This window comes from Tympanuchus pallidicinctus, unplaced genomic scaffold, assembly GCF_026119805.1.
Source record: "Tympanuchus pallidicinctus isolate F22 unplaced genomic scaffold, pur_lepc_1.0 scaffold15, whole genome shotgun sequence".
In the NCBI taxonomy this organism is placed as follows: Eukaryota; Metazoa; Chordata; class Aves; order Galliformes; family Phasianidae; genus Tympanuchus; species Tympanuchus pallidicinctus.
In genome coordinates, this window is record NW_026294669.1 from 27184271 (window position 1) to 27208723 (window position 24453).

The 24453-nt window shown below is 40.2% G+C and overlaps 1 protein-coding gene across 2 annotated transcripts; it reads left to right on the forward strand.

Moving 5' to 3' along the window:
- The first annotated feature begins 115 nt into the window (after positions 1-115).
- GTF3C3 (general transcription factor IIIC subunit 3) lies at positions 116-20224 on the forward strand. 2 transcript variants are annotated; one of them, XM_052675034.1, is made up of 19 exons: positions 118-284; positions 1010-1112; positions 4298-4488; positions 4903-5026; positions 5559-5750; positions 6221-6386; positions 7984-8131; positions 9793-9865; positions 10621-10710; positions 11740-11843; positions 12417-12588; positions 13039-13241; positions 13450-13551; positions 14504-14639; positions 15297-15534; positions 15852-16042; positions 17004-17128; positions 18695-18847; positions 19566-20224. In XM_052675034.1, the coding sequence occupies exons 1-19, from the start codon at positions 186-188 to the stop codon at positions 19686-19688; spliced, it is 2733 nt and encodes a 910-aa protein (XP_052530994.1). In that variant the 5' UTR covers positions 118-185; the 3' UTR covers positions 19689-20224. The 2 variants fall into 2 exon arrangements, with proteins under 2 accessions (XP_052530995.1, XP_052530994.1); XM_052675035.1 differs by lacking the exons at positions 13450-13551; positions 14504-14639; positions 15852-16042; ... (1 more) ...; positions 18695-18847; positions 19566-20224 and having other exon boundaries at positions 116-284; positions 15297-15437.
- The last annotated feature ends 4229 nt before the right edge of the window (positions 20225-24453 follow it).

Genomic DNA, 24453 nt, shown 5'->3' on the forward strand with positions numbered 1-24453 from the left:
GGCTCCCGGCCGCGTGAGGGACGGCACGGCTCCCGGGCGACGGCGGAGCCGCACGCGCCCGGGCTGTGGGGTCCGGGCCGCACCGCGGCAGCGCGGAACCCGAGCGCGAGGCGCGGGGCGGGGCGGGCGCCATAGCCGGAGCACCGCGTCCCGCCCTCGGCGCTTCATCCGGCCGGCCCGGCGCGATGTCGGGGTTCAGCCCGGAGCTGATCGATTATCTGGAAGGGAAGATCTCCTTCGAGGAGTTCGAGCGGCGGCGGGAGGAGCGCAAGAGCCGCGAGAAGGTCGGGCGGGCCGGGCGGGAGCGGCGCGGCCTCCTCTGCGTCGCGGGGCGGCCTGCGAGGGGCCCGGGTCGGGAGGAGGCGGGGCTGCACCTAGGGCGGCGCAGACGCTGCCCCGCGCCCGGCCGGCGGGTGCCGGTGGGCCGTCATCCGGCGTGTGCCGCTGCTGGCTTCCCAGCAGGTACGTGGGGCGGCTCCGCGTGAGCGCGGCGAGGTGCCCGGAGAAACTCTGCCCGCTCTGCGTTCCTTGCCGCCGCAGCATTGAGGAGAGCTGTGCGGCCACGGCGGGACGCGCTGCAACCGAGGGACGAGTACCGTCCCGAGCAACCTCGTAGTGCTACGAGGAGTGCAACTGAGGTCTTTTGTGTTCAAAAAATGCAGGCTTCTAAAAGAGCTCGCCTTACCTACCTTAGTTTTTTACCTTAGTTCATAGGCTGAACCCTACCATCTTATTTCAGCGTAATGCCGCGTGAACGACGGCCTCTTCAGCCGGCAGTCGTGAACATTCACCACCTGAGTCTCCCCTCGTTGATTAGAATGTGAATGTCCGAAACCAGGTGTTGCTGAGCTTTCTGTTTATTTAATTTGAAGATACAGCCCTTGGCACACCTGTTTCGCTTGCAGTGCAAAAGCTGAAAGCCCTGGTCTGAACGCTAATCCTGAACATCAGGGGAAACAGGAGTGAGGCGTGTGGCAAATCTGGTAACTAATGTTGTTGGTGTGTGTAGGACAGTGAGAATGCATCTGCTGAGGAGAACACCGACGACATAGATGCTCCCTCTTCATCCAGAAAGGCAGCTGGGAAGTCCCAAAGTCAGGATGAAACAGATGGTAAATATTACTGTGATGGTTTTGGCAAAAAATGTACTCTAAAGGTGACTGGGAGCATTTGCTCTCTAATAGTTGAACTTCTTTAAAAACCTGTCTGTTTCTGCTGAACCTGTGGGTAACGAAGCACACAGAGTGCATGCCTTTGTAGGATGTTTTTTGCATATGTAGGCTTTAATATTGTTCACTAGTCTTACGGGGCTGGATCTGGTCTTCTTTTTTTCTTTGGAACATCCTCTTGGCTTTGTAACCACATGGTCTCTGTCATTTACTGAAGTTACAAATACGCATCTCAGAAAGTTTTCTGCCTGTGTTTTGTTTTGGTTTTCTGTGCTCATCTCTGCTAGCCTTCTTGGCTGAGACAAAAGAAAGTTGGGTTATTTGATTGTGTTGTATGGGAGTTTTTCCTCCTGTATTCAGCTCTGGCCATTCCTCAAGTCCAGTTTTGGGCCCCTCACTGCAAGAAACACATTGAGGCCTTGGAGTGGGTTCAGAGAAGGGCAACAAAGCTGGTGAGGGGTCTGGAGCACAGGGCGTATGAGGAGCAGCTAAAGGAGCTGGCAATGTTCAGCCTGGAGAAGAGGAGGCTCAGGGGAGACCGCACTGCTCTCTGTAACTGCCTGAAGGGAGGTTGTAGTGAGCTGGGGTCGGCCTCTTCTCTCGTGTAACTGGTTATAGAACTAGAGGGAATGGCTTCAAGCTGAGATTTAGGCTGGATGTTAGGAAATACTACTTCTCTGAAAGGGTGGTCAGGCAGTGGAATGGGCTGCCCAGGGAGGTGGTGGAGTCATTGACCCTGGTAGTGTTCAAAGAATGTTTGGATTTTGAGGGATATGGTTTAGTGAGAACTATTTGTGCTGGGTGGATGGCTGGACTGGATGATCTTGTAGGTCTTTTCCAGCCTTGGTGTTTCTGTGATTCTGTGCTCATCTCTGCTAGCCTTCTTGCTGAGACGAACGGGCTTAGGGATATTTGATTGTGCTGTGTGGGAGTTTTCTTCCCCCCCGCCATCTAAAGGAAAATAAAACAGCTCAAAATAGAAGTTTTTTTTTTTTTTTTTTTTTTAAGTTGTTAATAGTTTTTTAATTCTTTGGCTTAGAGGACTCTGGTTTATCTCTCTGTTTTCTGCTGGATATTCCTGACTATCTGAATGAAAAATCTCTGTAGAACTAAATCCCAGTAACACCAAATTATTCAGGAATTCTGCGTAATGTGAGGACTCTCAGGAATTGGTAGAAGCAGCACTTTGTTTCATATGTATCACTGATTAGTTATCGCATTCCTCAGGTTCTGGATTTGAGCTTGGGCCCCACAGTGCTGCAGGCTGCTTCAGACACCTTTAGAGCACGTTTCATGCAGTGGCTGGGCACGTCTCATGGGATTGCCAGTGCTGTGAGATAGCAGAGTGCAGTCCTTGATTTCTGCAAGTTGCTTCTTGTACAGAGTTGGACTCCGTGATCCTTGTGGGTTTTTTCTCACTTGTAGTATTCTATGATTCATTTTTTATTTTCATTGCAAATTCTCATAGTTTTTCTGTTTGTTTATTTATTATTTATTACTGTTTATTTTTTGATATATTTTTTTTTCTTCTCCTTTAAGTATCAAAATAGGCAAATAGGCCTTAAATTGTCTCACACAGAACGTGCCTTAGCATTGCCTTGATTTTGAGAGCATGGCCAGACCTTATTCTGCAATAGCAAACATAATGCTACAGGTGGGGCTGGAGCCAGATGTGTGCAGTTCCCTTCTTTCAGCTGATGTCTCTGACATAGTTCCAAGCTGTGGTCTTCTGCTCTGTATTCCACCTGCTCTGTTACATGTCTTTTCATACACGTGGCCTTTATCAAAGAAAAAATGCATGAGAAATGCTACTTCTGCTCTTATTACAGAGAATGCAGGAGTCTAAAAAGCAGTTTGTAGAATCAAGGTTGTATTGATTGATATCTGTTTGTATAAAGAGTTACTGGAAGAATCACACTTAAGATATTCTGAAGAACGTTAGAAAAGGTCAGTGTTGAAATCACTTTTGAAACACTGATGTTCAAAGCTGAAATGAAGGTGAAATTAGGTTAAAAACTATTTGTTTTGGATCGGGGAGGAGTAGAAGCCTCGATAGTCTTGATTTTTAGACACTTAATTTTTTCTTATTCTGACTTAGATATTATATTCAGTAAGAATATTGAATATTTTGTGTTGAGTATTGAATAATATATTGAGTAAGAATAAAAACAACAATGTGTAAGAGCAGTGCTGCCTGTGGCATGGGGTTTGGAACGTGATGATCCTTGAGGTCTTTTTCAACTGAAGCCATTGTATGGTTCTATGAATCTGTGACATTTATAAGGCTGTAAAAGGTATAAATCCAGCTGTAGTACCCAGATCCCTCTAGTCCATTGGCAATAGGTTTATTTTTCAGTACTGGCTTTGTATTATGGATGTACCATTCTCAAATCTTTAGATGCCCAATCCACCATCTCTACCCTTTCAATGTTTCGTTGGCAATCAGAGAAAGAGAAGCATAGAGAAAATGATTGCTTTTAGTCCGTTTTGCCTGGAAATAGATCTGTGTGCAGTTATGACCCTGGGGTAAGTTAGTAATGAAAGGTTTTAATATTATGTGCTTTAAGCATGTTTATTTTGGACATATAGCCTTATGCATTTGTTTACGTTATTTTTCTGGAGTTATGTTAGTAATCTGGATTTTGCATTTACATGGGTTAAGAGGTACTCGTTGTCATGGATAGAGTGGTGAAAGGATCTTATTTTAAATTACCTCTAAATATTGAGCACTGCATTATTGTTTGGTGTAATTGTCTGCTCGCTTAGCCTCTTCAGCTGAAAAGCTTTATTCCATCCACTGTGCTTGAAAATTGCTTCTCTTCTTTGTTTGTGAAGAGTGTAGAATAAACTGTTGCTTCGTTCTGTGTGTTCCCCCATGCTTTCTTATCAAATATCCAAAAAATGTTAGAAGCTGTGGGATACGAAGCACCGTTGATGAGTAAGACAGCATTTGAAAATACAAGAGGTTGCATAGAAGTCTTCTACATTTCTGAAGGCCTTTTTCTTATAGAACAGCTCTCCCAAGTAGGCTACTAATTGTGAAGAATTCTGTTTTCTGTGCACTTGTCCTGATAATGTAGCACACTTTGGAGTGTGTCCTAAACCTTTTCTGTTACTTTCTCAACCAGGAGAAACTGCAGATGGTGTCAGTAAATCTGTTCATCGGGTCTTTGCATCCATGATTGGGGAAAATGAAGATGAGGAAGAGGATGAAGAGGAAGAGGAAGAAGAAGAGGAAGAAACTACTGAGCAACCCACAGCTGGAGATGTTTTTGTGTTGGAGATGGTACTTAACCGAGAGACTAAGAAAATGATGAAAGCAAGTATTTATACCTTCACCTAACTTCTCTGTGTTTCATGAAGTATAGTAAATAAATGCTGCTTTGTACCATCTTAGCTATTGCTGAGAGGCTTGCCTGAAAATAATGCTGTGTAGGATGCTTCTGCTTAAGTTGGTGTGTCCTTTCTGGTTTTCTAGAAAATTACTGTAGGTTCCTGTTTGAAAACTTTCAGAAATAACCGAGTGAGTCTTTTCCAGTGTCTGGATTTTATTTGTGTTAGGTATTGGAGTTACTCTGTCAGTTATGAAAATCAGCAAATACCTTGGTCAGTCATTTGAACTCGCCCTTAAATAGTTTGTTGTTTGGTTGTTTGAAGCACAAGTGTAGCTGAGGTCTCCTGAATTTGGACATAACCGAATCATTGGTAGAAATAGTTTCTCTTTTCTGTTTAGGAGAAAAGGCCTCGCAGCAAGCTTCCTCGTGCATTGAGGGGTCTGATGGGAGAAGCCAATATCAGGTTTGCTCGAGGAGAACGGGAGGAAGCTATTCTGATGTGCATGGAAATCATTCGACAAGGTATTGTAGAGCGGTACAAGATTTTGGTTTCAGAAATGGGATGAAATTGCCACGTGTATCAGGAAATTCACTGTGGCTTCCCTGGTGAGGAAAATACTCAGCACACAAGGTGTCATTGTGTAACTAGCATGAAATTTAGGAGTACGTGGTGCGTTTCCGGTGGTGTTTTGCTTTTGAGAAGAAAGTAGCACCCTAATTCTGCAGCTTTACACACATTACTTTTATTGTCTTTGTAGAACTAGAAGGAAAATACAGAGCCATTGGCGTGACTTCTGATGTAAAAAAAAAAAAAACAAAAAAAACAAAAAAACAAAAAAAACACTGCAAATAGTTGTGAGGTTCAGTCAACCTCTTTAATGATTTATAGAAAAGGAACTGGAAACCTGCCTGCAAAATTTATTTTCTGAACTCAAACAATGATGTTGATGTTTCATACACCCGTGATATCTGTAGTTAGAAGAAAGTAAAGTTACTTGTTGTCATGTCGTTCTTAAAACAACAGTTCTGAACTGTTCTCTTTGTCTTTTTGTAGCTCCTCTTGCTCACGAGCCTTTCTCCACTCTTGCCATGATCTATGAAGACCAGGGTGATATGGAGAAGTCATTACAGTTTGAACTGATTGCTGCTCACTTGAATCCTAGCAATACAGAGGAATGGGTCAGGCTGGCAGAGATGTCACTGGAGCAGGACAATATTAAACAGGCTATTTTTTGCTATGCAAAAGGTAATGTAGCAGTAATTTTAATATTTTAAAGGAAATGTTGGGTGCTGATGATGATGGCTATATTTTCTTCTGCTTTCTCTTTTAGTTTGTTGCAGTTTGTTAGGATTCTGCTACCTCTGTCCAGACGTTGGTAACAGATCCATGAATCTTTAATGTAGGATGATGTCCTTTTCTTACAGAAAGCTTTTGTGTGTGTGATAACGTGTCTGCTGACATTCTGTCAGTCGTGTTACCTTATGATTTTGGAGAATAAAAAAGAGTCTTAGTTGAATCTGTTTCACCAGGAGCATGTATGTGTTTTGCAGTCTGTTTTGTTTCCCTCAGGATGTAAATACTGCTTTTTCTGTTAGCTATTATCTATTAGAAACTGCTGATGTTTGCCAGGGCTTTGGCAGTGGTGTAGATGAATGTGAAATCTGTTATTGCTTTTTTGCTCAGCTCGACTACTAGCATGCTTTTCCTTGTTACAGCTTTGAAGTACGACCCAACCAATGTGCGTTATCTATGGGAGAGATCAAGCCTGTATGAGCAGCTGGGGGAACATAAGTTGGCTATGGACGGCTACAGGCGTATTTTGAATCTTCTGTCTCCCTCTGATGGAGAGCGGTTTATGCAGTTGGCTAGAGACATGGCAAAGTAAGTTGGGCTTCAAAAAAGGTACAGTTTGGTTTGCCAAAGCTTCTCGAAGTCTGGCATTACTGAGCTCTTTTGCTGATTCAGATTGGGTATGCAGCTGAGATCGGGGCACAGGGGTGCATCTGCTGGGGGGTGATGAACATGCAAGCGCACACCCCTCATGTACTGTGATGTTTCCAGCTCCTGACTTGTGGGAAGTATTCTGTGCACAGTCAGTGCATCGTCACAGAAGTGTTGTACTCAGAGTAAGAGAGTAAAATACAGGTATCAACTACAAAAAAAGCCTATAGTATACAATTGTATACAAATACAGTACATTTCTGTATCTGTGTAGTATCGCTAGAGACTCGGAACCTTACTGCTGACAACTCAACATGGAAGAAACTATTCAGTGTGAAATGCAGTCTTCAGCACAATAGTATGTGTGGGTTCTGATTTGTTGCTGGAGTAAGTAGACATCTTCCCCTTGTCTGCAAATGGGTGCAGATCAAGTCATAGAAGTTACCCTGTGGCAGAGGAGGTTGATAGTTAAATGTGTGGCTCTTATAGCTCTTAGTAAGCTAACTACTTTCTGATGTATAACTTACAGAAAGATGTCATTGGACTGTTTGCCAGTAGATAAGTCTTTTGATTTTCTTGGTCATGAAATGTACCTTAAAAAAAAAATGCAAGAAGTGTTACAATATGATTGTTGGAGTTTTCTGTCAGACCAGATTAATGCAATACACTGCTGATATGTGGCTCGAGGTGAGAGATTGTGTAATGAAAACTGCTGTTATTTCCTAGCATATAGAGGATTATAATATCTTATAGAGAGGATTATTAGTAATTATTTGAAACACATAAAACATTGTCAAAAATTGTAAGGAAAGACAAACTACCATCTTTCTCACTGTTTTTCATAGTTTATCCTCCCTAATGAATACATGAGGTCTGCTCTGAAAATCACGCCTCCTATTTTATGATGTTGGCCCATGATGTCAGAAGCAGATATTGGTGGTGTGGCAGTAGAAGCTGAACTTTCCCCCCATATCCCATTACACGTTGTTGGTGTGTGAGAGATGGCGGCAGAGGGGCAGTTTGACAAAACAGTGTCTGACATGGAAGTGTGGATGAAGCAAAGATGTGGCATTGAGTTCCTCCACAGGGAAAAAAATGGCACCCACTGACTTTCATCAACACTTACTGAACGTTTGTGGAGACCAAAGAGTGGATGTGAGCCCAGTGAGGCAGTGGGTGGTGCATTTCAGTGATGACAACTGTGTGAAGGGTGAGCCACGTTGTGAATGGCCATGTGGATTTTTACAAGCGTGGCATTCAGACTCTCATTTATTGCTAATGAAAATGCAGAGCTAGTGGTGATGCCTCCATTGAAAAACAGTGTTTTGTAACTGGGAATTCGCTCCATCAAATAGTGCTATTGTGTTCTTTGTCTCTTTTGTAGTTTCCATGGAAACAAATAGGAATTACTTTTGGAGCAAGCTCTGCTGATTAACAAAAGTAAAAGCAAAGAAATACGAAAAACCTTTTGCTTGTGATCAAAGTACCTCTTGTTAATTATCTCATATACTTAGTATGTCTTGCCTGCATTTCATAGGAGTTATTATGAAGCCAATGATGCTGCCTCTGCTATTGAGATCATAGAAGAAGCCTTTACTAAACATCAGAGCCTCGTCTCCATGGAAGATGTTAATATAGCAGCTGAACTGTATATTTCCTGCAAGCAGTATGACAAAGCATTGGCGGTATGGAGAACTACGTGCATTTGCCTGTTGTGTTCAGCAACTGCCATACAGAATGGACAGTTTATATTCCTGTAGTTCTTAAATACAGTCATATTTCTGTGGCAATAGAGCTGATCAGGTTGCTTCCAATTAGTTCTGTGGTAATCAGCACTGAAGTTAACGCTGGGGCTGATAAGACTCTTTTGCTGTTCCACATTTAAAGTTTTGGGGTCTTTTCTCTCCTTCTCTACAACTACCATAACCTCAGTAGCCAGGGGATAGCTATAAGCTGATTTTGGGTCTGTTGTACTACCAGCAAAGGGCATTCAATACGGTGAAGCTTAAAAGAGTGGCACCAAATGGCTTAATGCTTCACATGCCCACACACTTGTGCTTTATCTGGTATACCTGTGATATAACTAATAATTTTTGCTTTAAATATCAAGCACACATTCCAGTACACAAGATTCAGCTCTGAGACTTAAGGAATTTGAGAAGATCACTCTATTCCCAATTCATTGTTGTGGTTATTACCCCTCGCTTCTGTGCCTGTTTCCTATTTGGTTTGGTCTGGCTTTGAGAAGAACATTGTAACAATCTGACCATTATAGTTCCCCAAATTAGAGTGAAGAGCCACTAACAATTGGGACCTTCTCCTTCTAAACATCTTTATTTGCTGATTTTACTTTACTTCTTCATATTTTTCCTATGTAAGGTTTTTTGTTCTTTGTCAGTGCAAAGCATTACAGGCCTGCGGGCAGTTCTACCAACTCTTCCCTGTGTACCTCTTTCTGGTTTAAAAATTCAAACAGGTAATTCTCTGTACTCAGTATTTGGGTACAAGATTTGTTAATGCAGCACTCAGTTGTAGAACTGTTCTGTGTTTCTTTCTGATGGTTCTACGCAGGTCTCTTGCTCTGATGGTGTTTCTTGTTCCTGGATAGCTGAATCTGTATTTAAGTTAGTAAATAGAGGGCCGTGTGTTTATTTGACACTCTTGTTTTGGCAATGGTAATTATTACCTAAACATTTACTTTACAATTCTTGAATGAAAATGCCAAATGGCACTGGATCTCAAACCAACAATCCTTTGCAGTTCTGTGTTTCTCCTCTCGCAGCCCTCTGTGGACAAGTGAATGTCTCGACTAGTCTGTCTTTGATTTTCATTTCCTTACTAAATTGTTCTGTTGAATTGTGCTGGTTTTACTGAGGTTATAATGCATGAGCAGGGCTTTTGTAAAATGTCTGACTGTAGGTATCTGTGAATCTTGTTTTACCTGTTTTAAACTGAGATGAACTGTGCAGTTTCCTTGCGTTGTGTTAGGATGAGCAAACCTAGGAGTGCTTTGAAAAATCTATGGAAAACTTAGCTGTTTACGTGGTGATTTGCTTTCTATACCTATCTTAAAGCTATGAAAAGGAGCTAAAAATGTTTAAACAAAACTTTTCCAGTTATGATGGAAGTTACTGTTTTATTTCCTAAGGAGCTGCTGATTAGACCAAAAATAGTGGATAAAGACATAGGGTGATGAAACCCTATACTAGTGAGCTAGCCCTAAGTGAAAGAAAGGCTGCCTTTCTTCTGACAACCTCTGTGATATCTGAAGAAACTGCCACGTAGGCTGATTGCTGCATATATCCTTAAAGCCTTTTAAATGATCTGAGTTATTCTTCTGTTTTAGGTTATTACTGATTATGCAGGAATTGTTCTTGAGAGGAAAGCATCAGAAAAAAGTCCTGCTGAGGAGAAAAAAGGTAAGTATTTAACAGATGGTTAGTATGGCCCTTCTGTTCATCTCATATGACATTTTTCTTCTGTTCATCTAGCGTGACGTTTTTCTTTCCATTACCTCTTCAACTCATAGGTGTGTTTTGACGCATATTGACAGAGAGTTTCACTTCTGAAACTCTTCAGTGTCTTTAATGAGTTACATTGCATGACCTCAGCGTTCTCTGAGGAGTTACTCTGATGTCCAATTAGCTCTGGTGACTCATTAGGGACAAGGACTACCTTCCCTGCAATCGGGGGCCTTTTAAAGTTCTCAACATTCCTCTGAGTGATGATGTCAGGCCAGTTATTTATTTCTGCTAGCTAAATAACTTCTGAAAAAAAATCTGATAAAGTTTGTGTTATCTATTCTCAAGAACATCAAGCTTTGACCTGAAACTAATATGTTGTAAATTATACTTATTTTCCTAAACATTTAAACGTTGTGATGCGCAGATATCTAGGGGTATTTGTCTGCAGTTTTGACTTGAGTGAAACAGGTCCTCTTTAAGAAATCTGTTTTATGACAGCCATCATTCAAGTCTAAAGGTGTTTCTGTTTGGGCTGTAGAGTGACCCCAGCATGCCAGCTCTGTAGCAGTCTGTTCTGTAATTGAACATGACAGTTGTTTTGGTAATCTAGTCCAAACCCATCATAGGTATAATCCACACTTGATTGGTTTGCACAATTAAGTAATTCTTGCCTTAGCTGGTGCTACTGAGAGTAATCTCTTTCCCTTAAGATGATACAGCAGCAGTGGTAGAAACTGAGGAAAGCCAGGAGGCAGTGACTGACAACCAAGGTGATCCGGCTGTTGAATCGAGTGCTGCAGGTAAGTAGCTGAGCTGCTTAATCTGGTGGAAATCTATGAACTGATCATATACTCAGGAATCAAGTTGGAATCATAGCAAAATCATGAGAGTTTCTAGCAGTAGGGAAATAGGGCTTGATCCAGGAGAGGTTCCTTGCATCCTGTTGTCTTTACTCAGAATTTACTGTTAACGCATCCAGCCATCAAAGTCAGAACATTCTCCCAGGACTCACACCCAGTTTGAAAATAAAATTCTTTATTTCTGTGTGAATTGACCAGTAGGTGAATGATTACTCTTGTGCTGGTTGAGAATGATGAAGTAATCTGCACGCTGTGATTTGCTGTAACTGTATGTGGATGTAGAAGCTCACAGGATAGCCTTGAGTTGGAAGTCACTATTTTATCAGTTTTTAATGGTCACCCTTTAAATGTTCAGTGTAAGAAGTAAGGTAAAGGAGAACTTGAACACAGTGCTTTGGATGTGTAGTGACTGGTTGTGCAGGAAATGCAATAGGGAGGTTTGTACCAGTTTGGTAGCGCTCATGCTTTCGTTCTCATCAGATTGCATTTGTTCTGTGTGTAACATAATGTTCTGTAGTTATCTGTATCTAACTGTATACAAGTACAGCCAGCTCCTTGATACACAGCACTTAGTTTAATAGGGAAAAATAATTTAATATAGGATATTTCCTAGAGAAAGTGAGGAGAAGAGGTTACGGGTGCCTATATTCCTAAAGAAAAGCTTTACAAAACAAGCCCAGAGGGGGAACACTGAACACATCATACAGATCCTGCTGTTGAAGTCAGTGCAGACTGTGATAGCTCTAGATATTTCAGATAAAATGGTAAGGATCAGGGAGATGAGAACGAACTTCTTCCAGCTAGAGATAAGTTATAAAAGAAGGGAAGAGAGCAGGCCTATACCAACATATGCTAGAGTCTGAGTATTCTTCTCTTTGTAGCTCACCATAGGCTGGAGAAGATGTGGGGCTCTGTGAAATGGTTGTTAAAGCTTAAGGGCTCAGAGAAAATTTTTTCTTCTTTCCACAGCTGTGGAGAAGGTTAGCTGCTGTATACCTGAAGGGGTTCCCATAGACATCACAGTCAAGCTGATGGTGTGCTTGGTACACTTGAACATCCTAGAGCCTCTCAACGTAAGTAGAAACAAACTCAGAAGTCAGGGGATAAATTAACAAAGCAAATGATTTTTTCCTGTCTTCATATGACTGAGGTCATTAAGAGGGCTTTGGGGATTCTTTTTGCTTTTCTTCCACTCCAAGACAGATGCCTAGCAAACCTCTTGTAGCTGAAATGGTATTTTTGTCCTTATATGTTATGCCTTCAGCTGAAAATATTTCCAAGGGGCAGTAACTGAAAAACTGTGGGCTATGTTAGGCCAGGGACCACGCTACCAAATTTGGAACACTAAGGAGCATACCTTGACTTTGTTTTCAAGCCCTAATAGATCTTAATGTTCTTATGAAAGATAGGATGAGTATGATGTAAAATGTCTGGAATAGTAAAATGTGGCTTTTTCAGCAGTTGTGAAATTCAAATCTTTATCTTTCACTTCTAAAGTAATATTGAAGTGAAAGAAGTATGGCTCAAAATGCAAACTGCATAAAAAATATAGCCTAAAAAGGAGCTTCCGAAAGCAGATCTTAAAGCAGTGTTGTTGGTGACTATTTGTGGGTTTTAGTATTTTGTTTGTTTGCTTGCCTTTAAAGCCTCTGTTGACCACTCTGGTGGAACAAAATCCAGAAGAAATGGGTGACTTGTATTTGGATGTTGCAGAGGCATTTCTGGATGTTGGAGAATACAACTCAGCCCTGCCTCTCTTGAGTGCCCTCGTCTGTTCTGAACGATACAACTTGGCTGTCGTCTGGCTTCGGCATGCAGGTTAAGGGGGGGCTGCTGAAAAACGTGGTACTGAGGGATGGTAGCACAGTGCTGAGTATTTCCAGGGAACTTTATCTGAGATCACTGGAATTTAGATGCACATGTTGAACAATAATTTGTATTTGCAAAACTATAACTGGAGTTTATTACGGCAACTCTGCCGTGAGGGCTTTGTCCTTGTTGGAGACTGAGATTACCTTCAGCTACGAATACTTTATTTTCATCTAAATGAACAGCATCTCTTCTGCATTCCATTTTGTATCAACTGATGATGCTTAAGTGGATCTACAGATGCATCAGTGCTTATTTCTGAATGTTTTCAATTTAATAATATATGTATCTAGTGGTTTTAACTGGAAGAGCATCTGGAAAGTACGTTAACTATTTTGCTAGCATTTAATCTTCTTTTTCTGTCATTTAAGTATATGATGTGTTGTATGGTATATCTAGAGTGCTTGAAGGCTTTGGGACACATGGAGCGTGCCGCAGAGAGCTATGCTAAGGTTGTTGATCTTGCTCCATTGCATCTGGATGCAAGAATCTCACTTTCAACACTACAGCAGCAACTGGGCCGGCCTGAGAAAGCTCTGGAGGCTCTGGAACAAATGTATGATCCAGATACACTGGCTCAGGATGCCAATGCTGCCCAGCAGGTGAGCAAGGTGTTTTCTTTGCTTCTAGTTTAGGATATGGCATTTGACAGATTACAGTAGTATTCAAAGATGTTAATGGTGTAGGACCAGAGATTGACACGTGTGGTTTTCTAGCAGATTTGACAGTTCTATTAATTCTGTGTTGCATTAATAATTGTTTGTTTCAATTTTTGTGACTGGTTGAGTAATGATATTTGGTGTTACCTAGGAATTAAAGTTACTCCTCCATCGTTCTACTCTGCTGTATTCCCAAGGCAAAACGTATGGTTACGTAGACACTTTACTGACTATGCTGGCAATGCTATTGAAGGTAAGCCTGTCTTTGCTTTACCAAACTGGACAGCTTTACCAAACTGGACTAGCTACAAGTTGGGTTAAGACAAGGGGCAAACAAGCTGAGGAACAAAACTAGTGGTTTTGATATGCAAGTATTTTCTTAGTTTTGTTGGATGGAAATCCTGCGGAGAGCCTTCTAATTCTTGAGGCCTGTAACCATGTTGTTTTTTGCTCTTCAGAACAGAGCATCATTTGTGAATATAATTCTCAATACATTTATTTCAACTCCCTGTTTCTGAATATATGGAGAACATGGCAAGTGCTGAAGTTGCTTCTTATCTGTTTAGGAGTCAACATAATGCTTTTTTCAGATTTACTTTTGTTTAGATACTAGATTGTATTTTAATAATTTCATGTTGAATTATGTAATCTATGATGTTATTTTATTTAATTATGTAATCTATGATGTTATTTAATGAGCAATTTACTTAGTTAACAAATACAGCAGTGTTATCTGTTTTATTTTGTTATTTTCCCTTCTTTCACTCAGAAGTGAGGGAGGGGAATATTTAAGCCTTGATTCTATCCATTTGATTTGATCCATTGCTGTTCTATTACACTGACTGAACAGCTGACCATCCACATCCTTCTAGAATTGATACTGGCAGAATGGTGTTGTTTTTGTTCTGCCTCTATGCAAACAGTTTTGATTTGAATATGTGCAGGGATGTTCCAATCCCAGGAGAAGTCTTAAAGTCATTGGGAGAGTTTCTGTCTTTCTTCTGCATAGCCCAGTTTGCAGTGAAGTATGAGACAGTGCAGAGATAATATACCTATTGGGAATGTTATCTTGTGTGATCTTGCTCTGTTTGGCATTTCTATGCAGCAGACTGTTTTAGCAGGCCATGTGAGCATCGTCATAACGCTGTACCTGAGATGGGATTTATTACTGTGATTTGAAATGCTGCCTTTAAATTTGTCTCTAGGTAGCAATGAGCAGAGCTCAGGTGTGTTTGATATCTAGCTCCAAGTCTGGAGAGAGGCACCTCTACCTTATTAAGGTGCCAAGGAATAAAATTTCCGACAATGATGACCAGGAGGCAGCAAACTGTGATGCGAAAGGTAACACATGTTTATTAAAAACAAAGCAACAAGATTAACTTCTTTATCTTGAAAAGGAAACAAATGTTAGTATTTTGCTTGCTAAATCCGTGCAAACGTCGTCGTATTTCTAGGGCAAGGAAGGCAGCAAATGTGAGGTAATATAGCTTCAGGGAGCAATGCTCATTTGGAGAAAAACAATAAAATTACTGAATAATTCAGATAGAGAAGGACATGTAGAGACCATATGGTCCCAGCATTCCTCTCAGCACAAATACGTAATGCATGCAGCCCTAGAAAATAACAGAAATATGTGTATCTCTTTTAAGAGCCACGTGATTATTGAACTGAACAGACTCAGTTAAACCACACTACAGTTTCTTCAGCACTGTTTGAAAGATGAAGAGGAGTAACTTTAATGCATTCCTTTGCTGTGTTTACAACTCAGAATGTATTTCTTATCATTTGTTCCCAGTTTTGCCTGTTTTCTGCTTGCATTTTATAAAATGCTCTTACAAGTGGAAAAAGAAGTGAATGATTTATTTTGCCAGTTAATGCTGAGACTTTTCTTAAAAGATCAGTTTGTATGCACGTTTTTGTGTGTTGTTTTTTTTTTTCTTTTTAAAGATTTTCTCTCTTGTTTCAACTTTGTTGACTTACTGCCTTCAATATTTTCAGCGATTTTTGCTGTTCTCACGAGTGTTTTGACAAAGGATGACTGGTGGAACCTTCTCCTGAAGGCTATATATTCCCTGTGTGACCTCTCCCGGTACAAGGAGGCTGAGCTACTAGTAGATTCCTCATTGGAATATTACTCATTTTACGATGACAGACAGAAGCGCAAGGAGCTGGAATACTTTGGGCTTTCCGCTGCAATCCTGGACAAGAACTTCAGAAAAGCCTACAACTATATCAGGTAGGGAACTGAGAAGGCAGAGCAGTCTGTTCTCTACTTCCTATGAGGCTGTAGTCGTACTGCTGGATTTCTGAAGGAGGGAGGTTAGTGCCTTCCAGCTTTCCCTGAAACAGAGAAGCCTGCTGAAGCACAAGGAGTTGCTCATGGCCTTTGATTACAAAATACCGTGTAATGCAGTAGGTTGTTTGCTTAGTCTCAAACCCTTGGTTCTGTCTTTCATCGCCAGCTTTCCCTCAGTCACTGAAGCTGTTTTTATTGCAGGAGTAGCATTTGCCGTGTAGCGTTTACTAATTTCTCGTATGGTTTTCGTTCTGTAGAATAATGGTAATGGAAAATGTCAATAAACCTCAGCTGTGGAACATCTTCAATCAAGTTACTATGCAGTCTCAGGATGTCCGTCACCATCGCTTTTGTCTCCGCTTAATGCTGAAAAATCCGGATAATCATGCACTGTGTGTCCTAAATGGGCACAATGCGTTTGTATCTGGCAGCTTCAAGCATGCTCTTGGTAATGTCCTTAGTCTTCTAATTTTAGCAAATACAAGTCTATACTCTTTTTTGTTTTCTTTTTTTTTTTTAATGGAAGAAACAGTCATTTTTTCATATCTCACAAAATTCTGCGTGGCTTCATAGTATTAACCTGATAGTTGGATTGTGTTGTACCAAATCAAAGCATCAGTGCAGTTTTCCTAATAAGAATTAAGCTGATTTATTTTTATTTTTATTTTTTTTTTTCAAGTTTAGGATGCATAGCAAAGATAACCAACTTGTAAAGATAACAGAGGGCTGATGGTAATAAAGATGAGGAAAGACAAAACCAGAATAATTTAAATAGCAAATAATGTTGATTGGACATGTTTAACACGCCTTGGAAGTAAGCCTGTTGTTTTAAGATGCCTCCAGGTGTCAAAATTGAGATGTGTTGGAGATGGAGATGCATGTTCCATTAATCTTCAGCAGCAGCAATTATTTGTTTTCAGTGTAATGCAGGAAAGCCTTAGTCATGGCCGAGGGGTCACACTGTGCTAGAGACAGTAGTATGTCATTATGTCATTTATCTTTCCAATGCTCTTAGGTAATACTTTTTTTTTTTAATTTGTTCAGTTTGTTTTTCAGTGTTTAATACATAGGGGAATAATTGTTCTTTTCTGTGTCTTTATTTCAACTGCATAAACAGACAGTTTAACCTAAATGATGAAACTGAACTTCCAAAACCTGTCTGTTGCACGCGGTGTTAATTCTCCACACATTCAAGGTATAAATCCTAGCAAGGACCTTGTTTGCTTTCTGTACCTGATAGTTTTGTGTTTACATTTTTACCTCACAGCTTGTATTCTTCAGAATCCCAAGGAGTGCTGAAAATGTAACGATTTCTTAGTGGTATTTTTTTAATGAATACTTTAAAGTAGGAATGTTAAACTGTTATTTTTTTTCTTAGCTCACACGCAAAATTTGCTGTTTGCTTTTAGGACAGTACGTGCAAGCCTTTCGTGCAAACCCAGATGAACCTCTCTACAGTCTTTGTATTGGCTTAACCTTCATCCACATGGCTTCTCAGAAATATGTGTTGAAAAGGCACGCTCTTCTGGTTCAGGTAAATTAGTATATGATGATTTTTACCTGTAGTGTGTCCTGGCTTTGTATTTATAGACAGGTGGGACTGCAACATGTTGTGTGTAAATAACGGCTCCTAATTAATACAGCATTTCAAAAGAGAAATAGTGAAACACAAATACAGATGAGTGTGCTTCTGAACTATGTTTTGGCTGAATCTCATCTTCTCTTACCTAAAGGTAGCTTGTTCTGTTTTTTTTTTTTTTACACAGTGGTTATTGTATTAGACACCCATGTTTGTGAAACATGACTAATTCCAGCCTCAATGCTATAGTTTGGATTTTATTTCTTATTTTTCTTTTTGCTTTGTTAAACTTGTTATTCAGCTTTGAAGAAGTGCCACAGAGTAGAATCTATGCCACATACCCTAAATGGACATGTCTCATAAGCTCCATAGTTTTCTTAAAACTTTCCAGACTTAGAAGGCATTAAATGTGGTTGTTTCTTTTCTTGTCATCTTTTTCTCTTCCTCTTTTTGGTGTCCCTATATAGCTCTCATTGCAAAGATCTCGCAAGCTCTGATTTAGGCTACCCTCAGTTTTTCAGGTTTCTTATTCATAGTTTTCTTTCATCTGCCAGATGCAGTTACAAACCACAGGCTGATTGTGCCCAAATGGAATCTTGAAAGTCATTCCCTGTATTCTCCTTCAGCACTGAAATTCCTTTAAACTCCTGTGGCCTCCAAGCTCAGTCAGCAGAATGTGGTTAGGACCTCCTTAAGCTCTCATATATTTCTAGCCTGTTAAGAATTTGGCTTTTACTTAGATTGTGACAAAAGGTGCAGATCTCTCTAAAACAAGACCAATTATCTTAGTATCCAACTTAGAGTATTTGAAGTTTTCAAACTTGGGCCTAATTTTAGTATGTTCAGCCACTTCTTTCTGTAGTCAGCTTGCCTTTCTTATCTAGACTGCTGCGTTCTCCTTTATAACGTGTCCTATTTATGTTACCCTCTGGTGATACTTCTCCCTGTTTTTCTCTCTCAGTATTTGCTTTATGACAGTTTATTTTTACATCCTCTCCTGTTCCTATTGTAGTTGATTAATAATTCAGCCATAGAAACACACTGGTGACATAAAGCAAGATCATTAGCTGCTAGTTTCTGAACTAATTCCTCATGTTGACGGAGCTGTCTTCTCTGTCTACCAACACAATCGCTGAAAGAAAGGCCACTGTTGGCAATGGAACCAGCATATTCCAAAGCATTAATAAAAGAAATGTAAGTTTCTGCATGGGAAAGGATGAAAAACTCTGCTCCGATTTTTTTCCTTCTGAATTCCTCTCTTCTTCCTATTCTTAAGCTTTCCACAAGGCTTGTTCAGTGTAAAGCAAAACACTGCATTTTAATATAATACTGTATCTTTATCTTTTTTTTTTTTTTTTTTTTTGTTGGAGGCAGTTCTGGTCTAATGCCAGTCATTTTTTAGCATCATATAAACCTTAAACAATGACCAAACCACACACACATTATAACACCTTTTTTCCAGTGTATTTTATAGCTGTCTTCTTAACGGGAACATTTACCATGTGTGTAAAATGTGTACAGGGATTCTCCTTCCTTCACCGCTATTTGGACCTACGTGGACCGTGTCAAGAAACTTTCTACAACCTTGGCCGTGGCCTTCACCAGCTGGGGCTACTGCATCTGGCAATCCACTATTACCAAAAAGTACTTGAGCTTCCTCCTCTCACCTTGGAGGTACAGTATCTTTGTGAGCTGCATACTGCAAGTGGTCAGGTCAATGTTAATTTCTCAGCCGTAGTTAAGTACTTAGGATCTGTGTAGTTGAGAACAATTCGTGGTGGAATTCTCTGACACTGAAAACCCAGATCTGATTGTTACCTGTTGTGCATGTGTTAATTTCAAAGGCATACATTTGGAGGGATTTACTAATAGGCTTGCATTAGCAGCAAAAAAAAGGTTGCCAAACTTTACCTGAATAGCTGAACTTAATCTGTATTGTGTGCAGTATTTTATGACTGGAAGTTTGTTGCCTAGCTTGGGCACAAGCAGGTAGAAAACTTAAAATGGGAAAGATTGGTAAGTGAAAAAAGGTTGGTGATAGTTGATATTGTGAGTTCAAAGCAGCATTATTTTGATGACATGAAAGATAAAGCAGCATTCATGTTCTGGTTGTAGAAACAAATATGTAACATGCAAATACAAATTTGGATAATACTTTACTGTTCTATCATTTGGCTACCTAATTTACAGCTAATATTTTGAGTATATCACAAGTACAATTCTTCAGTGATTAATAGCAGGTGGAAACTCATTATGAAGGGATGCTTTAGTTTCTGTGCACCTGAGTGTCTGTGTAAAGTAGTAATGTGTTATTAGACTGCACTTTAACAGCTACTTAAGTTTCACTTTTAAACCATCTTTGCATATAGATAACGTTTTGTTATTTTTACAGGGAATAGAAACCGATCAGACAGACTTGAGGAGAGATACTGCCTTTAACTTGTCACTTATTTATCACAGCAGTGGAAATACCAGAATGGCTCAAAAGATGTTATACACTTACGCAGTTGTGTGATGAAGTTTGTGGCAGGTAGAAATGATGGCCTTTGTATTAACTCTTGCATCATGCAGTGCTGGGAAACTGATTTTGTGCACGTCTTTTTCTGTATGTGGTCAAAGACGTGGCTTGTGCTGTGTATAGTTTGTATGCTGTATAAAGACTTTTTCTACTTCTGACGTTTGAACTACGTCACGTATAGATGGAAACAGTTTGCTCTGAGCACAAGGCTGACAAACTGATGAACTGCTTGATCTTTTGTGTAGAATAGAACAGTGAAAACTGAAGCCCAGTATTTTCTTTAGAAAAGTTTTCCGTGTGCAATACTAGAAATACTTACAAGCAAGGTTGTACTGTAATAAAGAAGAAAGAAATGGGCTTGTACTAATTTCTACAGGATGGAAAACTCGGTACTTCCGAGATCATTTAAGTGTTCAGTGTTGCTAGGAGTTCATATTCCTTGCAGCTGTTCTGCTACAAGGTTGATTTCTGTTCCGTTGAAATCCATGTTACTTTTGTCCTTCTGAACTTTTTAATAAAAATTCTAAAGTTAATGATTGTTTGTGCTTAGTTTACTCTTGTTTACTTGTTTACTCTTAGGAAAAAACAACAATAAAGCTTCCAAACAGAAAAAATTAATAATATCATTTAGCTTGTTGTTGAACATTGCAAACAGTCTGGATTTTTGAGTAGTTGTGACAGCTGAACAGCAGCACAGAGTGATAGAAGCAGGCAGCTCCCAACCTAGTGAGAGAGCAGTAAAGATTATATAGCTATATGGATATACAGGCAGGGTTCAGTGCTAAAGCAAAATAAGGCTGAAAAAGTATGCTGAATAGAAATCCAGCCATGCTGTTGCTTCCCAAGCACTTGTTGTTTACCCTATGACAGCTACCTACTTTTTACTTTCAGCTCATTTTCGTCTGTTTATGCTTCATTCTCCAATCAGTGCTTCAGAAATGAGTCTCGTGGAATTGTCTGTGCTAATTTTAAAGCTAAGACAAACTTTTATCCCAGATCAAATGTCACATAACAGTATATGGCATGTGCGCTTCAGTAGGGAAGTGCTGGGCCATACTGAGAATGCAGAGATGAGAATCAAACACAATGAAAATCTCACCAACTCTGGAAAGCACAGCATGTTTACTAGACTAGTTTACCAGATTAACTAGGAAACACTGCCCAAATCCAAGTCCTTGCTAAATTTGCAGAAATAACTGAAATGTTTTTTTCGTTTATATGTCAGCCTGTAGTATAGAAAATGCGTAAGGAAGAGAATGACTCCATCACCTCTGTTTCATTTTGTAATCTCTGTGCTGTCTCATCACCATCTGTGACATGACAGCCAACTGTTTGCTATGTAAACTTGCGCTGACTCGCAATGTGTGTACAAATGTGACATTATTGTATCAGCTTGGTGTAAAAAGTCTCAGTTGAAGTTTTCTCTATCGCTTCTTGGTCTCTTCACATCTTGTAACTCCTCTGATTATTTTTTTTTCTTCTTGCAGTGAATGACTCCTCTATCTCCACTTGAAATAGGCTTATCATGTCCTAGGAAGCACAGTCCTCAGCACTCAGTATTGAACTAATGCTTTGAAAACAGAAGCCAGAGGTCCAGTATACAGTTTCTCTTTGCATTACTTTTTTTCCATAACTGAGTCTGAAATGCTCAGAATCCTATTGCTTATGTATTTTATAAAATAGAAGAATTAGTAACAATTTCAGTCGATTATTACGTACATTACCAAACTACTTGACTTAATCATGGCATTTGTTAGTTTTTTATTGCTAAAGAGATATTTTATAAAGACACTAAAGGCATATGTAAGAGACTGCCTGTGAAAGCATTTACTGCTTGTTTTAGGAACCAAATACCAGTTTAGTTGTATTTACATGCATTGAAGATTGTAGAAAGCTACTAATTATCCATGTTCACCGGTGACCACAGACTGGGAGGAAGAAAAAATAACAAAAAAAGAAACCCAACCCACAATACTTAGAAGATGAATTTTTCAATACTGTGAATATAGTAGAACATGTGACTGTCAGGCTTAGCAACTATCAGCCACCATGGAAAAGCTACCAACGTAGAACTCATCTGTTGATCCTGCAAATGGCAGCAAAGCGTTAGTTTACTATACGTCTTTTTTGCAGCTATAAAGAGTAGAATTACAAGATCACATTTATAATGGACTTTTGATGCTTGAATGGATTTTATATGGTGGTTTTCCCCAAATCTTTTATAAAGAAGTAGCATTTTTGTAACTTTAACAGAGATACAGGCTTCTCATTTATATCCTTTATTTTTAATTGGTATGATTGCATCATTTGCTTCATTATGGTTGTCTTAGCACAAAGGAGACTTCATGTTTTCTTCTTACTGCTGGTTCTCAGTTTCTCCTGTAATTTAGTCCTATCAAAAGTAAAAGTCTATCTAAAACACGTCCTGGACGTTTGGAAGAGCTGTTTCATTCTGTGTGCATCCCGCAGAGCTGCATCGCTTGTTAAGGCAGACACAGCCAAGCCTTAAGGTAGTGTTAAAGGTAGGAGGGGCTGTGGTACAGTAATGCTTTACAATTGCACTGTTCTAATGTTGTTTTTTTTTTCCTGAAAACCCAAATAAGTGCAGAAGCAACAGTATGTGTTGAATGTATAATGAAATATTATGTGCAAACTTAAATACCAAGTTTAATGGCTGCAGGCATGTAATCAGACTCTATATGTCAATATATAAAGTAAAGTGTAGATGAAATTGTACTAAAGACAGCAGAGGATTCTGGAATAAGGGAGGTGTGCATAGCCAGCCCTTGAGATCCATTATGCCTTTGTAAGAACTCCTGCAGTGGGAAACCTGGGGGTGGTTGGTTCTGTTACCCTGCCAACAAGCCATGCAGTGCAGCTGCAGTGTGCTTTTTCTCCTTGCATGGGGTGGTAACAGCCATTTGTCTCTTGTTAGGCAACCTACTTACACATTCAATAAGGATTTGTTCATTAAAAACCTAAGGTATTAAAAATGCTAAAAACACTTCTAGAACACTTTGTCAACAATGATTACACTTTGAGTTAATGCCAAGCAAAACTAATGTAGTTTTGGCTGCTGTTTGGCTGGGGGCACTGGAGGTGGAGACATGCAGGTTGTGCTAAATCATCTAGGTCAGTGTAAGGAACAGGTGCAGTGAGTGCCAGATGATCTCTGAAAGAACTAGTTTGACTGGGATGAATCTAAAGTCACGCTGCATAGGCCTGCTTTTCAGCTGCACAACTTGATGAAGATGAGGTGAATGAAAAATATTTGCTGGCTTTCACAGTGCTCAGCCACCCTCGTCCTCACAGTATCCATCTGCTGAAAGGAGGTCTCTTTAATATCAGGTCTTTAAGAATTAGTCCAGGCTACTATTGTGTAAAGTTATAGTTTAGGACCAGATTTCTGTAGGAGCAGGGTGACTTAATGCCACTGCATCCTTGGGCTACTCCCAGGCTCCAGAAGTACACAAGACTTCCCTCACTGAACAGATATTGACAATAACGTGTATAGATCCCACAGAAATAGTAATACCATTGGTCACAAAGGAGAGGGCAGTCAGCTCTGTTGCAGCAGACCAGAGTACAACATGCTTGTACTGAAGCTAGGTCATACTGGCAGGGCCACATGGCTGAGTAAGCTATGATGCAGATAGCTGGTCCAAAGAAGTGCAACCACTGTCAGTTTTAAAATCATCTTCAGCTTATTACAACGTAAGTCTAGTACTCTTATCCCAGCTTGTTGTTCCAGAGAGAACATGTAAGAGAAGTTAAATTCCATTGATTCTTACAAAGGTATAACATTGCACACCTAATGAATTCCTTATATGCTGCTAAGACAGCCCAAGGCTTTTGTTCTCTCGTGACCCTGACACCATTTATCATTAGAAGCCAGTCCTGCCAGTTCCTCCCTGTCCTGGTCACGTCAGCATCTAGCCACAGATGTATGACTGCTTTCAGCAATTCACCTGACCCGTCTGCAAACCAATCTGAGATTTGTTTTGATAGCACTTGCCAGGCCTTATTCAAAAACTGGTAAAAGTGATGAAAGCAAAAATGTAACGCATTAGCAGTGATACGTAAAAAATAATTGTTATGAAGCCTCATGATGCAAAGCATCTGAGTCAAAAGGATAATTCTGTTAGAAAGCTTGTCACTCATGCAAAACAATCCCTGTAACAGTGATGAGAGGTATGAGGTAATTTACAATTGAAACAACTATTCCTGGGTTCCCCACCTGTGACTAAGCACCTTTATTTGCAAGGCTTTCTCAGAGATAGAGAAGTATCTTGCATCAGTTAAGGTTCCTGATTCTTCCAGCACCTGGGTGCTTGCAGAGTCTGCTGGAGGCAGGTGATGTTTCCCCTGGTTGTGGCACACGCAAGTGGCTCTGGGCTGCAAATCACCCAGGTGAGCTCATTTCCTGGCCAGCTCAGGTAGGCATTTCTGCTGGTGAGCTGGGGGTGGGTCTTTATTCTGCTCTCCATAGAGGTCTAAGTGGGAAGATCTGGTGGCCTTTTCTTCTGGGAGTAAAATGTTTTATGGAGATACTGGATTATGGAACTTCTGTGATCCTCACCCTCAAAAAATAGAGATTTTAGTTTTAATAGCTTAATATATAAGTCTCCTAGAAAGCTGTTAACAAAGCTATGTAAGAGCTGCCAGTTATGGAGACAGCTGAGGAATCTATGCAAACAAGGTAAGTGTGGCTTTTTGAAAGGCTATTGTAAAGGTTCGGGGGCTGAAACAGTTGAGTACGGAG

What these genes read in the sequence shown, in the direction of transcription:
- GTF3C3 (XM_052675034.1), top strand. Translation starts at nt 186, where the DNA reads ATGTCGGGGTTCAGCCCGGAGCTGATCGATTATCTGGAAGGGAAGATC. An exon ending in AGACTAAGAAAATGATGAAA is followed by an intron (nt 4,489 to 4,902) that starts GCAAGTATTTAT and finishes TTTTCTGTTTAG; the next exon opens with GAGAAAAGGCCTCGCAGCAA. An exon ending in CAGCTTCAAGCATGCTCTTG is followed by an intron (nt 16,043 to 17,003) that starts GTAATGTCCTTA and finishes GTTTGCTTTTAG; the next exon opens with GACAGTACGTGCAAGCCTTT.